The sequence below is a fragment of the Mustelus asterias genome, chromosome 16 (genome assembly GCF_964213995.1).
Source record: "Mustelus asterias chromosome 16, sMusAst1.hap1.1, whole genome shotgun sequence".
In the NCBI taxonomy this organism is placed as follows: domain Eukaryota; kingdom Metazoa; phylum Chordata; class Chondrichthyes; order Carcharhiniformes; family Triakidae; genus Mustelus; species Mustelus asterias.
This window is the reverse complement of record NC_135816.1, coordinates 71,171,172-71,190,022: the sequence shown is the minus strand read 5'-3', so window position 1 is coordinate 71,190,022 and position 18,851 is coordinate 71,171,172. Positions and strand designations below refer to the sequence as shown.

Sequence of the window (18,851 nt, the reverse complement as noted above, 5' to 3'; positions counted from 1 at the left end):
GATAATCTATCAGAGAGACTGGGTTAGGGGACCACCACTACGGGGCAGGCCACTACATAGCGGCCCTCTGGAAGGATTCGGATATGAGGGAGCCCAGGTCCGCCTATAGAACCGCACCTAGACAAGGTCAGGTTAAGCCCAGAGTGACAGCAGTTCCTGTAGAGCCCCGCCTGATACGGCATTGTTATGGTTGCCAGTGTCAGAATGCTCAGAGGAAAATACAGATAGGAAGTATACAGTAAACGGCAGAACCCTTAGGAGTATTGATAGGCAAAGGGATCTGGGTGTACAGGTACACACGTCACTGAAAGTGGCAATGCAGGTGGAGAAAGTAGTCAAGAAGGCATACGGCATGCTTGCCTTCATCAGCCGGGGTATTGAGTTTAAAAATTGGCAAGTCATGTTGACGCTTTATCGAACCTTAGTGAGGCCGTACTTGAAATATAGTGTTCAATTCTGGTCGCCACACTACCAGAGGGATGTGGAGGCTTTGGAGAGGGTACAGAAAAGATTTACCAGGGTGGTGCCTGGTATAGAGGGCATTAGCTATGAAGAGAGGTTGGAGAAACTTGGTTTGTTCTCACTGGAGTGACGGAGGTTGAGGGGAGACCTGATAGAAGTCTACAAGATTATGAGAGACATGGACAGAGTGGATAGTCAGAAGCTTTTTCCCAGGGTGGAAGAGTCAATTACTAGGGGACATAGGTTTAAGGTACGAGGGGCAAGTTTTAAAAGAGATGTACGAGGCAGAGTTTTACACAGAGAATGGTGGGTGTCTGGAACACGTTGCCGGGGGAGCTAGTGGAAGCGGATATGGTAGTGACTTTTAAGGGGCGTCTTGACAAGTACATGAATGAGATGGGAATAGAGGGATATGGTCCCTGGAAGCGTAGGGGTTTTTAGTTAAGTCAGGCAGCATGGTCGGTGCAGGCTTGGAGGGCCGAAGGGCCTGTTCCTGTGCTGTAATTTTCTTTGTTCTTTGAAAAGCAAGTCTCCTAAACCAACATGGGTGAAAAGTACACGTAGGCCGAGGGACAGGAGAATGCACAACCTGGAAGCTCCCCCTACCTCTGATGAGGAACAGCTACTGTGCATAGCGATGACAAAATCAGAACCCATCAAATTGTCAGTGAGACTGAATGGACGTCCAATTTTAATGGAGATCGACACAGGTGCAGCCGCATCGGTCATAGGGGAGACAGTGTTTAACAAGATACGCACCAACCCTTAGCCCGGACCAAAACTTCGGCAAGGCTGAGGATCTATACGGGGGAACCACTGAAAGTGATGGGAACAACCCATGTGCCAGTTGCTTACGGGAAACAATTAGTTAGGCTTCCATTAATGGTAGTGGAAGGTTAGGGTTAGGGTTATGTTCCAGCTGGAAAATGGTCGCCTGAGTGAGGCCCTAAGCAAATATCCAGAGGTTTTTCAGGAAGACCGAGGGACAATCAAAGGAATCAAGGCAAAATTGCATGTCAACTCGGAGGCTGTCCCAAAGTTTTGCAAAGCCCGACCGGTACCATTTGCGTTAAGGGAAAAGGTTGATGCAGAAATCAAAAGACTGCAGCACGAGGGAATAATAAAACCAGTCCAGTTCACGGAATGGGCGGCACCCGTGGTTCCTATTTTAAAGCCGGATGGCTCAGTGCGCCTTTGCGGCAATTTCAAACAGACAATAAATCGTTACTCTCAGCTAGACAAATACCCAATTCCCAGGATTGAGGACCTGTATGCAAAGTTGGCAGGAGGACTCCTATTCACAAAACTGGACATGAGCCACGTATACCTGCAACTACGGCTGGACGAGGATTCGCAAAAAGTTGTCACAATAAATATGCTGAAAGGCCTCTTCCAGTATAAAAGATTGCCCTTTGGGGTTTCGTCAGCTTGTGCCATATTCCAAAGGACCATGGAGAGCGTCCTACTGGGGTTACCACAGGTTACCATTGACTTAGACAATATTCTCATTATGGGTAAAACAAGAGCGGAACATCTGCAGAACCTGGAGAAAGTTCTCAGGAGATTTGCAGCAGTGGGAGTGCGTCCGAAAAGGGAGAAATGAGTCTTTTTAGCACAACAAGTAACCTACCTCGGGTACAAAGTGGATAAGTCGGGCCTACATCCTCTGGAGGATTGGGTGCGAGCAATAAAAGACGCACCGGCTCACACAACCATTCAGGAGCTAAGATCGTTTTTAGGACTGATAACATGCTACGAAAAATTCATATAGAATAGGGCCTCCATTCTGGATCCCCTCCACCAGTTGCTAAAAAAGGGACAAACTTGGGAATGGTCGGCCCACCAGGACAGGGCCTTCAAAAAAATTAAACAGCAACTCTCATCCGAAAATGTATTGGTACATTATGACCCCAAGAAGGAATTGGTACTCACCTGTGACACGTCCCCATATGGAGTGGGCGCAGTCCTGGCACACAGGTGGCAGAGCGGACAATAGCGGCCAATAGCGTATGCCTTCAGGACCCTTGCAATGGCAGAGCGAAGATATGGCCAGATTGAAAAGAAAGGACTGGCGGTAATCTTCGCAGTCAAAAAATGTCACCAGTATTTATATGGGCAAATATTTACGATCGTAACGGACCATTAAACCCTTGCTGGGCCTACTGAAGGAAGACAAAGCAGTGCCGCCGATAGGGTCAGCCCGGATCCAACGTTGGGCATTTTGCTGGCAGCATATCAGTATCGATTGGGGCACCGACCAGGGACTAGAGTGGCAAATGCCAATGCCTTATGCCGGCTACTGTTACCAGACACCCCACCATTGATACCCAGAATGGAGGAGATCGTGATGACATTAAACTTGATGGATACCCTCCCAGTGGATGCACACCATATACGCCAGTGGATGCAGAAAGACCCTGTATTGACAAAGGTAAAGCACCTGGTGCTAACAGGGCAGCTGGAAAGACAGATCCATCCACTGTTCCACCCATCTGGAGCAGGAGGGAGCAGATCATGGTGGAAGACAGGATACTGCTGTGGGGAGCACGGGTCATCGTCCCAAGGCAGGGCCGCCGAGACATACTAGCCGAACTATACCATGGGCACCCTCATGTATCAAAAATGAAGATGCTGGCCAGGAGCTACGTCTAGTGCCCAGGTCTGGACGCAGACATAGCGAAACTGGTAGGACAGTGCCAGAAATGCCAACAGGGGCAGAAGACACCAGCAGCAGCTGCACCCGTGGGAATGGCCAGGCAGACCATCATCGCAGCTCCATGTCGATTTTGCAGGCCCGTTTATGGGGTCCATGTTTCTGGTGATAATAGATGCCCAATCCAAGTGGTTAGACGTCTATAAACTAAACTCAGCAAACACGACGGCAACCGTTGAGAAACTGCACACCTCGTTCGCAACGCGCGGGATCCTAGAGGTATTAGTTTCCGATAATGGTTCAGTGCTCACCAGCCTAGAGTTCACAAAATTTATGAAAACAAATGGGATCCGGCACATCAAGACGGCACCTTATCACCCGGCATCAAATGGGCTAGCGGAGAGAGCAGTCCAGACGTTAAAGGCCGGTTAAAAAAACAGCCAGCAGCCTCATTAAAGACGAAACTCTCAAGGTGGTTATTTGACTATAGGACCACTCCACACGCCACCACGGGAACTGCACCAGCAGGGTTACTGATGTGCAGACGGCTCCGCACCAGACTGAGCCTGTTATTGCCAAAGAGGAAAGTGGAAAGACACCAGGAAGCCCAATGCAGGGGCCATAACAACGCTCGCCGAGAGGGGCACTTCGAATCGGGGGAAAGAGTTTGGGTCAGAAATTATGCAAATGGACCCGCCTGGATAATCGGAACAGTCGAGTCCAGGACCAGACCGGTATCCTACCAAGTACGCGTAGGCGAAGCAATGGTAAGGAAATACCTGGACCAGGTCCGGGCCTCAAGCTCTCCATCCGTTCCGGGGCCGAGTCTGCCCTGCAGCCCTAGGGACGAGCGGAGTCCCCCTTGACAGGTCTGTACCGCCTCTCCTGCACCCTTGATGGGACCTCAGGGTCCGAAATGGACACAGGACGAAGCTGCAGCGATTTCCCTACCACCTGAAGTGGACGAGAAACCAGACCTCCAGCGTTTGCAGAGGAAGAAACGGGCGCCCAACCGTTACACACCCCCGACATCAGAGGCCGAGTTGGAGGATCCTGACCCAGCGCTGAAGTGGAGGAAAAGACCCCTGAGAGAAGCAAACCGAGGGGATTCCACGGACTTTGGGGGGGAGGAGTGTGATGACTTCAGCCAGGTTAATGAGGTTGGCTTGCTATAGTATGAACTATCTGATGAGTCCTAATGGATGGTTAAATCAGGGAGCCTCATGCTTCCTATTAAAAGCAGGTGTGTCAGACTCCCAGCCTGCATTCAGCAGGGAGCAACTGGAGAGCTGGCTGTGTACAGATGTATGATGTAAATAAAGTAACTTGGTGACAGGATGTTTGCCTCCGTGGAGTTATTACAAAAATATAACATTTGATGGCCAATGTCTATGATTCCAATAGCTGAGTGCTGTAGTAGAAACTCGGACTTCTGACATGCAAAGCCAGCTTGTTGTCCTACAAGCTGTGACTGCTGTCATGCAACCTCAGCTCACTGCTACATTGGCTCAGACGGCTTCATTATAGCTGCTGATATCAGTGTTCAAAGGGGCATTTAGGGTGTCACAGCTGTCCAGCAATCTGTCTTTCAACAAGTTATTAGAAGCTGAGGTGTTGTCCCGAAGGAGTGACTGTGGTATCATGGAGCATGAACCTGATGTTCTCTCTCAGGAGGACAGTATTCTTCCCAAATGCAGATGACACAGCAGACTGCCTCAGAATGAAGCATCATGGCTGCTTCCAGGATAATAAGCATTAACCTGCATGAAATGCCACAGAAGCAGCTCATTTTGAGGGAGTAGAATCCCTTTCAGTTGTATTTCATCACAAAGTTGGCATGTGGCACCTGCAAAATAATGTACATGCACTCAGTGGCACCCTGCACCGTAGGGAAACCTGAATCTTTGCAAAGCCCTGTGCACATACCACCTGCTTCTCTCTGGAAAACGGGGATGAAATGTATTCAGCTCTCTTGGAAAACAGTCGCAGGCACCTCCCTTCTGCCACACTGGATGGTAAAATGGAAACAGTTTTAAATATTAACTGTTTGAGGCATGTAAATGTTCATGGTTATGGTCACCTTCATTGTAAGTGGTAGAATTCAGCGAAGCAGAGGCATCTCACAAATTGTTCCTTGCTGAACCTCAGCGAGGCGAATTGCTCCCTGAATATCCTGGACAGCTGTAGTCTCCTGGTGAGAACCCTTCATCCTTCCTCCTCTTCCTCCCTCTTCCAGCAGCTTGTCCTGCTTCTCTTGTCTTATCTCAGCTCATTCTCTCTGTCAAGCTGCAGGCCAAGGGAGGCAAAAACAACTACACCCATGTTTGGGTGCAAGTGCCTTGTGCAGAGTCCTTGACATCAGGACAAAGTCCTTCCATGCATGCCACACACTTGCTAGTGACATCAGCAACTTCAAACAAATCAGAAAACTACCAAATGCTTCTATAATTATAGCAGGAGCCAATAGAAATTCAGTCAGCAACTAAGCTGAAAGTAGTTGATGCTCCCAGTTGTTGATGCGGTATGGTGGCGCAGTAGTTAGCACTACTGCTTCACAACATCAGGGACCCGGGTTCAATTCCCTGCTTGGGTCACTGCCTGCCCGGAGTCTGCGCATTCTCCCTGTGTCTGTTTGGGTTTCCTCCAGGTGCTCTGGTTTCCTCCCACAGTCTGACAGACGTGCTGGTTAGAATTGGCCATGCTAAATTCTCCCTCAGTGTACCCGAACAGGCGCTGGAGTGTGGCAACTAGGGGATTTTCACAGTAACTTCATTGCAGTGTTAATGTAAACCTACTTGTGACGAGTAAATAAACTTTAAATACTGCTGAGAGTGAGGAGGCTGAGTCCTTCCTGCTGCTGACCACGTAGTCAGATTTGTGTGTCTTAAGAGGCAGCATTAACTTCAATGTTGAGCCCCAAAATAGCAAAACCCATGTCAAATCAACATTGCATGCTGATTGACATCACAACCTGCCTCCTGTGCCTACTTCTGCCAGACCCTCCTAGCATGCTCACTAATATCCTCAGCAAAATGGTATTTAGCATGGCTCGCATCATACATGTACTCAGAGCACCAAAAAAGTGGGAACCGCATTCTGCAGCACCAAAGTTTTAAGCCTTTTTTTGTGTCCTAATATGATTGAAATGTATCCTCAGTATGTCTTTTTTTAACATGAAAATCCAAACATTCAGTAACTTGAACTACACACAAACATTCCAACTGAACCTAATCAATGTCTTGCATAAACCTAAGGTTTCCTTACTTTCATTCTCTTATGCTCTTATTTATACAAAAAAACGATTTTAGGTTTTGTGTTTCTTCCTCCCATCATTCATTAAAATTCACTATACCTTCACCCTCTTATTCTCTCTGTTCCTTCACACTTTTAAGTGTTAGAACATAGAACATAGAACATAGAACATTACAGCGCAGAACAGGCCCTTCGGCCCACGATGTTGCACCGACCAGTTAAAAAAAAAAACTGTGACCCTCCAACCTAAACCAATTTCTTTTCGTCCATGAACCTATCTACGGATCTCTTAAACGCCCCCAAACTAGGCGCATTTACTACTGATGCTGGCAGGGCATTCCAATCCCTCACCACCCTCTGGGTAAAGAACCTACCCCTGACATCGGTTCTATAACTACCCCCCCTCAATTTAAAGCCATGCCCCCTCGTGCTGGATTTCTCCATCAGAGGAAAAAGGCTATCACTATCCACCCTATCTAAACCTCTAATCATCTTATATGTTTCAATAAGATCCCCTCTTAGCCGCCGCCTTTCCAGCGAAAACAATCCCAAATCCCTCAGCCTCTCCTCATAGGATCTCCCCTCCATACCAGGCAACATCCTGGTAAACCTCCTCTGCACCCTCTCCAAAGCCTCCACATCCTTCCTGTAATGTGGGGACCAGAACTGCACACAGTACTCCAAGTGCGGCCGCACCAGAGTTGTGTACAGTTGCAACATAACGCTACGACTCCTAAATTCAATCCCCCTACCAATAAACGCCAAGACACCATATGCCTTCTTAACAACCTTATCTACTTGATTCCCAACTTTCAGGGATCTATGCACACATACACCTAGATCCCTCTGCTCCTCCACACTATTCAAAGTCCTCCCGTTAGCCCTATACTCAACACATCTGTTATTCCTACCAAAGTGAATTACCTCACACTTCTCCGCATTAAACTCCATCCGCCACCTCTCGGCCCAACTTTGCAACCTGTCTAAGTCTTCCTGCAAACTACGACACCCTTCCTCACTGTCTACCACACCACCGACTTTGGTGTCATCAGCAAATTTGCTAATCCACCCAACTATACCCTCATCCAGATCATTAATAAATATTACAAACAGCAGTGGCCCCAAAACAGATCCCTGAGGTACACCACTTGTAACCGCACTCCATGATGAATATTTACTATCAACCACCACCCTCTGTTTCCTATCCGCTAGCCAATTCCTGATCCAATTTCCTAGATCACCCCCAATCCCATACATCTGCATTTTCTGCAGAAGCCTACCATGGTGAACCTTATCAAACGCCTTACTAAAATCCATATATACCACGTCCACTGCCTTGCCCCCATCCACCTCCTTGGTCACTTTCTCAAAAAACTCAATAAGGTTAGTAAGGCACGACCTACCTGCCACAAAACCATGCTGACTATCACCTATCAATTCATTACTCTCCAAATAACTATAAATCCTATCCCTTATAATTTTTTCCAACATCTTGCCGACAACAGAAGTGAGACTCACCGGTCTATAATTCCCGGGGAAGTCTCTGTTCCCCTTCTTAAACAATGGGACAACATTCGCTAACCTGCAATCTTCTGGTACTATACCAGAGGCCAACGACGACCTGAAGATCAGAGCCAGAGGCTCTGCAATCACTTCTCTTGCCTCCCAGAGAATCCTTGGATAAATCCCATCCGGACCAGGGGATTTATCTATTTTCAGACCCTCCAGAATATCCTGCACATCCTCCTTATCAACTGTAATACTGTCTATTCTACTCCCTTGCAACCCAGTGTCCTCCTCAGCTATATTCATGTCCCCTTGCGTGAACACCGAAGAGAAATATTGGTTCAATGCTTCACCAATCTCCTCCGGTTCCACACATAACTTCCCTCTGCCATCTATAACTGGCCCTAAACTTGCCCTAACCAACCTTCTGTTCTTGACATACCTATAGAACGCCTTAGGATTCTCTTTAACCCTATCCGCCAAAGTCTTCTCATGTCCCCTTTTAGCCCTTCTAAGCTCGCTCTTCAACTCCCTCTTAGCCAATCTAAAGCTTTCTAGTGCACTACCCGAGTGCTCACGTCTCATCCGAACATAAGCCTCCTTTTTCTTTTTAACCAACAAAGAAACTTTTTTGGTGCACCACGGTTCCCTAGCCCTACCAATTCCTCCTTGCCTGACAGGGACATACCTATCACAGACTCGCAGTAGCTGCTCCTTGAAAAAACTCCACATGTCGGACGTTCCCAGTCCCTGTAATCTCCTAGTCCAACCTATGTTTCCTAATTCTCTCCTAATAGCCTCATAATTACCCTTCCCCCAGCTAAAACCACTGGCCCGAGGTTCATGCTTATCCCTTTCCATCACTAAGGTGAACGTAACCGAATTGTGGTCACTATCACCAAAATGCACACCAACTTCCAAGTCTAGCACCTGGTCTGGCTCATTTCCCAGCACCAGATCCAATATAGCCTCACCTCTAGTTGGCCTGTCTACATACTGAGTCAAAAAACCTTCCTGCACGCTTTGAACAAAAACTGACCCCTCTAGTTTGTCGTAGTTTGCAGGAAGACTTAGACATGTACTCTTTTCATTGTTTTTTCACATATTTCCATTTTTTGAATTGCTGCCACCTGTACAAGCGACACAAAGCTAGTTTGTCCATATACATTCCTCTTCACAGTTTGAAAAGTCCCCTAATTTAGGATCATCGGCAAACTTTGATATATATGATCCTTAAAGGTGGCAGGATAGGTTAATAAGGTAATTAAGAAGGCATATAGGACACTTGCCTTTATCAGTCATGGCATAGATTATAAGAGGAGGGAGGTTTGCTGGAGCTGTACAAAACATTGGTTAGGCCACAGCTGGAGTACTGTATACAGTTCTGATTGACGATAGGAAGGATGTGATTGCACTAGAAAGGGTGCAGAGGGGATTCACCAGGATATTGCCTGGGATGGAGTATTTGAGCTGTGAGAGAGACTGGATAGGCTCAGGTTGTTTTCTCTAGAGCAGAGAAGGCTGAGGGGAGACTTGATTGATTATAATATTATGGGGCATATGGACGGGGTGGATAGGAAGCAACTGTTCCCTTCAGTTTAAACGTCAATAACGAGGGGCATAACTTTAAGGTAAGGAGCAGGAGGTTGAGATGGGATTTGAGGAAAATCTTTTAACCCAGGGGAGGGTGGAAGTCTGAAATGCACTGCCTGGAGGATAATAGAGGCTCGAAACCTTGCAACCTTTAAAAAGTATGTAGATAAGCACTTGAAATGTCATAACATACAAGGCTATGGGCCAAGTGCTAGAAAGTGGGTTTAATATAGATTCAGTGTAGTTTTGTTGGTGCAGACTCAATGAGCTGAAGGGCTTCTTCTGTACTGTATGACTTTATGACTCTATTTTTCTTCTTGCCCCCATGTACATTTATATAAATGGAAAATAGCACAGATCCATGGGTAAGCCACTATTGCTGTACCCACCAATCCATTTTGCCTATACTTGGAAATATCTCCTAACCACCATTAAGTCCATTTAATAATATTCTCTTTAATAAATCTTGTCTTAATTTCCATGGTGGATCTCTTATCAGTTAATGTATCAAATGCCTTCTGAAAATCCAAATACACACCCACCAATTTATCTTTATTCATGTACTCTTTTTCCTAAAAATATTCATCATAATCTGTCCTTTATATCATCCAGATGATCTTTTGGGGGCGATTTTGAGCCCGCACTCTTTGTCTGTGAGAACAGCAGCAAAATCCAGAGAGTGCAATTCGAGCTGGTGAGTTTCTGTGTTCCGATCTTACCAGCCCCTTGCCAGTGGAGTGGCGTGAAACATGCTGCGGGAACACAGAAACCTCATTTTAATACATCTAGCATGTCATTAGCAAGCACTTTGTCCGGGACTTCCCCCACTCACTGGATATTCAGCGGGTGCTGGTGTGACTTCATGCCAGTGCCATTTACAACAGGTTCACTTGACATGGACGTCTCCCAAAGAGTGTAAAGGTGAGTATAGCCTCTGGGGCGGAGGGGCATGGCCAGGCAGTGGCCTGGCAATGCTCTCTGGCACTGTCCCTTGGCACATAGTTGACATTATGCCCATGTCAGTCTGGCAGTGCCAACCTGTGCCATGGGGAAGGCCCCAGTGGGTGCCTCACAGGAGGTTGGGGGGTGGGGGGAGTGAGTTTATTCAGATTTGGCTGTGGGCCAGCAGCGGATGGAGGCGCAAGAGATGCCGGCACTGACCATTGGGGAAAGTGTGGAGGCTGGGTGGACGCCGTCTTCGATTGTGGATTTGGTTTGATTTGATTTATTATTGTCACATGTATTAGTATACAGTGAAAAGTATTGTTTCTTACGCGCTATACAGGCAAAGCATACCATTCATAGACAAGGAAAGGAGAGAGTACAGAGTCCTAGTTAAGTGTAGAGAAAGATCAACTTAATGTGAGGTAGGTCCATTCAAAAGTCTGATGGCAACAGGAAAGAAGCTGTTCTTGAGTCGGTTGGTACGTGACCTCAGACTTTTGTGAAGAAGGTGGAAGGTAGGGTCCTTGATTATGCTGGCTGCATTTCCAAGGCAGCGGGAAGTGTAGCCGGAATCAATAGATGGGAGGCTGGTTTGCGTGATGGATTGGGCTTCGTTCACGACCCTTTGTACATTTCTTGCGGCCTTGGACCGAGCAGGAGCCATACCAAGCTGTGATACAACCAGAAAGAATGCTTTCTATAGTGCATCTGCAAAAATTGGTGAGGGGAGTGGGAGAAGGGGCCAAAGATTGGGGGAAGAGGAGAGGAAGAGAAGTGCCGACTTCGATTGGGGTGGGGAGGGGAGCCTGTGAGACCTCTGCGGTAGGTTGGGGGGAAGGTTTATCCCCGTTATGATCAGGGCACCCTTTAAAGATCCCCGATCTCAGTGCAGCCGGGTTTTGCTCACTCAGCCATTTTTTTTAGTAAGATTTCCTCCTATGTCTTTCTACAAGTTAATTAATCCTTTAGTACACACAGTTTCATCACATATCTATAGACTTCCCCAACTTGAATGGTTATAAACACATTTCCAGTTCACCCCAATCTATTAGATAGCTGTTTCCAATGTATATATATAGTACTACGTTCCTTTTCTATTATATTCGGTACATGCACATATAGTTGACTTGGTCCAAATGTATTTACAAGTACAGAATGAATGACCTCATACTAGACACAATCTCACATCACAAATGCATCTTATTGGGATTCTAGAAACTCCACTTCAGACACAGTTCCAAGAGCCTGCAGTATAATGAGTATACTAGATTATATCTATTACCAAATTATATCATTCCAATTTTACCTAATATGACTTGTGTAAAAACCATACTCAGTGAAAGTAAATAATGAGAAAAAATTAAAATCAAGATGATTGTGCATCGTTTTCTTTTCATGCTTTCCATATCCATTAAAGTTAATGAATGAAGAATGACCAATCAGGTCATCCTTCTAATAATGCTTGTTCACACGACTCAAACACTTTAATATCAACTAAATCCTATAAATCATAAAGATTCATTATTCTATGGCCGGAACGTTACGGTCGTTCACGCCAATGGGATTTTCCCATCCTGCTGCAGTAAATGGAGATTTGGCTGGACGCCAAATTCTCCGACCTCGCTGCAGCGGGAATGTTGCATGAATGACTGGAAAGATTGCGTCCTATATCTAACTGTTGTTCAAACCTTGGTGAAAATAGATCTAAGTACTTGTATGATATGGAGCCCTGTTGCTCTGTAACAAACTAAACTCATCATAAGAACATTATAAGAGCATGCTTTGGACTCAAAGTGTGGTATTATACCTGTAACCTGGTCAAGCAAGGGTCTTCCACTTCCAAGACTAGGAGAAGGTACAATACAGGCTTTATGAATTAATAAGGCAATACTATAGATCAGTCTTAATATACATACTTTTACTTTTTAAAGGTATGAATGAAAAAAGCATTTGCTCACACAGACACATTAATGCAACATCAAGTGCCATGTGAGGTTCTTACTAATTCACATTGCTTTTATGTTCAAAAGCCAATGTTTCAGTGAACAAAAAGGCAAGGAGCTAAACAAATGATGGCCTATTGCCACAAGGGCTGTGGCAATTTATGAACATTTCGCATGGGCAAATGAGAAAGTCCAATAAAATTCCACCTGGGTCAGGAAGATACCAGTGAGCTAAATTTAATTATGTACAGTAATTCTGTTTAATTACAGATCTGTATAATAATGCATTGTTATTGATTTATATAACTTTTATTGGAATTGTTGTCAATTATACACATTTTTACATTCTTGACAATGTTCACAAAGACTGCAGTTTAGTTCATATGTTATTAAAGAACAGAGTGATAGAAACTTAGCTCTTCATAGAAATTCAGGAACTGCTGATAAGGATTTTGCTACAGTTGCTACCTGCTGCAGTGATAATGATGATTGCTGGGTTATTTTTAGAAGTGTCAATGTAGTATTGTGACACTCCACGACCAGGTAGGTTAGCCTATGTCCCTTTTATGCAGTATCAACAATCTTGGTCACCTTACTAGCCAGCCATTACCGGTAGTCAATAACTGGGAACAATGATGTAGTTTGAATGGGACAATAAACTGAAATCTTCAGTGCTTAATGAATGAGAGGATATTGAAAGTCTTAAGTATTCAGACCAAAGAATAATTTAGGGTTAATTGTTTTAAATGTCATTCTTGATGGATATTGATTATTATAATTTGAAGCTGTGAAGCCATTTAAGATATTTCATGATGCCTTGTCCTATAATGTTTTATATCCTAATTCTCCAACAGGTCAAAGCCAGTCTCTGCGCATGCCAGTTGCTCAAGGACCTCGTCCAAATTCAATTATACTTTATCCACAAACAAATCCCGTGCAGGTTGGACTGCCTACGCAAAGCATATCCAGTCACCCCACTGTGCCAACCACCTGCCCTCCAGGACATAGTAGGAATGAGGTTCATCACGAGGTTCCCGGTCCAAGTGCAGTGTCAAATTGTTCAGAGCAAAGGATACCTACAATGTCAGTGGATGTTGGCAAAAGGAATTCTACCAATGAAACTAATAACACCCACAACAGAGGTACCATACCTGAAGTACCAGTACAAAAGGAGATACCCACTGTTTCCAACTGCCCCAGAAATCCACCATCAATGCCTTCAGCAACTCTTGCACATCCACATGCTTACCAGCATCCACCGATGGGGCATGCTGCTAATTTGTTTGGAGCTGCTGCCCGATTTCCTTTTCACCATCCTTATTTCTTGCCTGGACCACCCTACTTCCCTTCAAGGTATGTGGAATCAGATTTAGAATTGCATTATCTACATAGTTTAAATTAAATTTATATCAAAAGTCGCTCTAAGTGAGAGCTGGAAATATGTTTGTTTTTGGTTGTTGTAGGTGATAATCTAATGTGTTAATGTACCCATAATTTCAAATTTGCGTGTATGGAGATTTAAAATGTTTAGAAGGATGTTATACACTTGTACAATATACTGTTTGCATGGCTCATTGAGGCCCCAATTTCTCTGTACATGAAGGGCAAGTCCTTTTTTAAAATTCATTTGTGGGATATGGGCATTGCTAGCTGGCTAGCATTTATTGCCCATCCCTAGTTGCCCTTGAATGGAATGGTTTCTGAAGCCAATTCAGAGAATAGTTGAGAGTCAACCACATTGCTATGGCTCTGGAGTCACATCTAGGCCAGACTAGGTAAGGACAGCAGATTTCCTTCTTTAAAGGACATTATTGAATCAGATGGGGTTTTCCAACAATCAATCAATGGTTTCATGATCATCAGTAGATTCTTAATTCCAGATATTTTTTATTGAATTCAAATTCCATCATCTGCTGTGGTGGGATTCGAACCCAGGTCCCCAGAACATTAGCTGAGTTTCTGGATTAATAGTCTAGCGATAATACCACTAGGTATTATCACCTCCGCTACCCCACCCCCATAACGCACCTGAAGCACCACAGTAGCACCCCAGATGCCCACTTGCAACAGGCCCTTCAAGGAAAACCTTCAAACAAGTGGTGCTGCTGTCATAAAAACAGAAAATGCTGGAAACTCTCAGCAGGTCTGACAGTGTCTGGAACGAACGTGGAAGCTGCTCGGTGCAGAGGTGTGCGGGTGCAAGATGCGCTTCTGTTCTCTGACACTGTATTTAAATAAATTGGAAAAAGAATGAAACAACAAACTCATACTTCCGAAGAAAAATCCACACCAACTTATGCTCCGCACCTACCCCATGACCCTTCCAATTTTCAAATGTACATGGGCACTTTAATGTTTTTAACCACCTAACATTGAGCCTTGTTTGGGTGAAGAGCAGAAAGAAAAATCTAGCAAGGGACATCTCACATCAGTAACAGAGCTGATCATATTTTCCTTCCTTTTAAGCCATAGGAAGGAAAAGCAAGTGGTTGCTGCTTAGAGCATGCAAATCTCCTCATCAGATTTTCCGTTTAGTTCTCTGCCCAGGGCAGGCCTAATACCCAGGCTGTAGGAATAAAGGGGCAATTCTGCTAAAAAAAAGTTCTATGTGTCAAATTTGCGGGAAACCCTGGAGTACATCATGCTGTTTTTTTTCAGTGGGAGTTCACACCAGAATCTCCCACACTCTATGCAATGCAGAGGCCATCAGCGCGAATATTAGATTTCAGGGGGCAGGGCCTATTCCACCCAGGTGGCTGAAATCAATGGGCCTCTGCACATGCGCAGTAGCCCCAAACTATCAACCTCCCATTTGTTGGCCAGACCCCCGCAGTGCTACCACCCCAAACATCCCACGGCCCAACAGCACTCCTCCCCCCCCCCTCCCCCCCTCCGATCGCTGGCCTCTTTCCTGCCCCCAACGATCCCCATGCAGAGTGGTAGTGGGACCCCCACCCTTACTGATTGCCCTCATAGGCCTGGCCCCATGCCCGATGGGCAGTGCCAAGGTGCCCCTGGGCATTGGCACTTTGCTCCTTGAGCAGTGCCGGGGGCACAGGCTGGCACTGCAAGGGTGCCCATGCCTGGGGGCAACACCCCCCACCACCTGACCCTCTAGGGGGAGCTGATTGCCCCCCCTTCAATCCAGCAAGGTCGCCCCGATAGTTCCCAGTAAGTGGGGACCTACTTTGAGCCCAGCTGAAGTGAAATACTCTGGCGGGGTGAGAGAGGCTAGCGGGCCCGGAGAATTCAGTCCCGCTAATCACATTTCAAGGACATTAAAGATAGATGTAAATAACTGACCTGGTGTTCCCGCCAGTTTCCAGCGTGGATTTGATGGCGCCGGAAATCCGGCGCTGGCAGATGTGCACACGGCGGGAACGCATGCGCGAATCTTGCGCATGCCCGGATGCGAAATTCTCCCACCCCGCTGAGCTAGAAAACCAGCGCAGCAGGTGGGAAAATCGCCCCCAAAATCTCCAATGGCTTTCTCCTATCACACAGAACTTTAGCTTATAATTTGTAACCGCCTTCAAATGTTTCTATTTCATATGGTTGTAACTGTAACTCTCATATCCCCATCATTGATAAAATTGCCCCAGCAAAACGATGTGGATTCCTCTTTTGTGACACTCCTCCCCACAATAATTCTTAGCTTCTCTAAAATCGAAGTACTTCTCAGACACCTGAGGAAATGTTACTAGCAGCTTTCTCCAATTCTCAGACAGAATACAAGAAAGAAAATGTATTGTTTTGTGACAAACAATTCCTTTCTCCCATTTTTCTCTCACTCTTCCAACCTTTCTTATCATTTACTATTTTATTGCACTCCTCTGGCTTGTAGTACTCTAAACTTTCCTTTACATCCCACTTATCAATAATGAGTTGTGATCAAAACAGTTTCTATCCGTAGCTTTCTTTCCCACAACTTTTGAATGATGGAATTCTATGTCCTCCTTGTTCTTCCCTTCTTCCTGCCTTCTTTCGGTTTCCAAAATCCAAGCTTCGCATTATTTTACATTACTTCTCTATTATCCTCAACTATGACTGATTTCAACTCTGGTGACATCTTGCGTTATGGAGCCTGATGTTTCACCTTTGTCTCTCAATAACAAAAAAGCACTGGCTAATTTCTACTAGAAATCTTTTTCACGATGAGGAGCCAGCAGGATGTGGTGCCGACTTTCTTCAGAACTGTTCCACCACCTCTGTACTTGCTCGTGGCAATTTCAGGATTTTCCACAGATGTGACTGGCCAGTGTATTCTGGCATGTTCAGTTGTTACAAAAATTGAGGGAATTATGTTATACAATTGTCATGTCTGTTACTTGCTTCCTAACAACTCTTCAAACCTGTGTGTTTTAAGATGGTAAGAAGTCTCACGACACCAGGTTAAAGTCCAACGAGTTTATTTGGTAGCACAAGCCACTTGCTTTCGGAGTGCTGCCCCTTCATCAGGTGAAGGGGCAGCGCTCCAAAAGCTAGTGGCTTGTGCTAACAAATAAATCTGTTGGACTTTAACCTGGTGTTGTGAGACTTCTTACTGTGTTTACCCCAGTCCAACGCCGACATCTCCACATCATGTTTTAAGATGAGCAGGCTTATGCCTAGCTAGACCTGCTATAACCAACCTCCAACCCTCCTCTAGGAGACTGGGGAATGCACCAAAATGACTGAATAAGCCATAACTCATAAAACTAGGCTGGGTTGAGTGGCACATTGTTAGTGCAAGTTCTACTTGCACTTCAGCTAACATAATAGCCAAGCTGAAGATCTAGGGTAATATCTTTAGAGTGGAGATGAAAATTGAGGCGGATGGGTGGTTGAAGCCAGCAACTTTAGCAAAATATTTTAACATAGCAATTATCATGCTAAACTTTCATTTATTGGCTTATAGTGCCCTTAAACTGTTTGTTTCATTACCCCTTTCTAACATACTCTATACTCCTATCTGTTCAATAGTCAGTGACCAGAAATTATCAGCAAATATTCTCTGATTCTGTTTTCCTACTACAGTACTTGCCCTTACAGTAGACCACCATATGGTTATGGCGATTTTGCAAACAGCATGTCTGAATGCCTGGGCTACTACGAGGACCGATACCAGAAGCATGAGGCTATGTTCTCTGCGCTGAATAGAGATTACCCTTTTAGGGAGTACCCAGATGACTGTCAACGCAACACAGACTCCAGGAGCAATAGCAGCATCGAGGAAGGACCCCACTCCAACAGCCTGGGAGGAGAAGAGTACCTGAACTCCGTACCACAGTTAGATGTTGGAGCTCTGGAAAATGTCTTCACAACCCCAATGTCTGCTCCAACACAGCCACAAAGAGTGGAGATGGTCCACAGTGATGATGAACAAGAAGGCAAAGTATTAAAAAGCCTGTAGCTACAAAGAAACTACTCAATTTTTAAAAAGCATACCATCATAAAAAGTATCTCTGTGGAATGATGAATCTTTTATTTATAATAAACCAAACTGAGAATTCATAGTTTTGTCTCCACATGGGAGCACTTGAGGTTTATAACATCCATGCATGAAAATATCGAGCAGTAAAAATACAATTTTAACCTTTGCACACAAAAAATACAAAAAGAAAAAATTGTTGGTGTTACAGATTGTTATTGATACATTTTAAAATGCCTTCAGTGACCTTTACTTTTGATTCAGTTTCAAAATTCAGTTGAAACACACCTAACTACTAGTTAATGCTCATGATTCTAGTTATTGCTAGACATATGTGAGTGTTGTTCTTGTTGTTATAGTTTCTTTTTGAGTAATATTTTAATAAACTAACATTCAACATACAATTAAAAATAATAATTGTTTTTTTTAATTGCTCCCTTGTCATGTTTGATAAATTTGCAGTTCATTATGGCTTATTTAAAAAATCTAACATGATTATATTTATGCCCAGAGATGTAAGTTGGCCAAAATGCCAGTGCTACTGTCCTGGTGGAGTGACTGTCCATGGCTGGATATTCACGATTCCCCAGCACAGTCATTCGCCAACAGTAGGCAGCCCTGTCAGAAGTAGATACTGAGCGGAGGAAAGGAAGACCGATGCTGATCTCTTCTTGACTGCTCTTTCATACTTTACAGCAGCAGATTAGAGAGCAGAACTGGCACTGAGACCCAGCAGTGGGTTGCATGCCAACTTCCCTAGCCAGGGTCTGATAGGTGGTACTCGGGCCCCAAGAAAGGGAGCAAATACCTCAAAGGTGGCAGATTTTAATTTCTTAATTTACTTAATCCCAGCAGTTTTTAATTTTGTAAAATGATTTATTATAAGCCATCAAGGACTGTTCAGCGTTGAAATCGCTGTATTTTTGATTACAGGGAGCTTTCCTAATTCAGTATAATGCATGGAAGTTAGCAGTTACATTAACTCTGTGGCATAGACCAATTAGTTTTTTTGAATTTTTTTAAAATAGTAGTAGCATTCAGAACATTCCAGTATTGATGGACGATGAAGGGATGGGAATCAATTTGC

General features: G+C 44.8%; 1 protein-coding gene across 1 annotated transcript in view; it reads left to right on the top strand.

Annotated features, from left to right (window-relative positions):
* Positions 1-17,746, top strand: part of LOC144505365 (transcription factor SOX-30-like) — a 59,610-nt gene extending 41,864 nt beyond the window's left edge. The window contains exons 7-8 of the mRNA XM_078231485.1: positions 13,209-13,707; positions 17,371-17,746. Coding sequence (XP_078087611.1) covers positions 13,209-13,707; positions 17,371-17,746 — 875 coding nt within the window. The remainder of the gene's footprint in view (positions 1-13,208; positions 13,708-17,370) is intronic.
* The last annotated feature ends 1,105 nt before the right edge of the window (positions 17,747-18,851 follow it).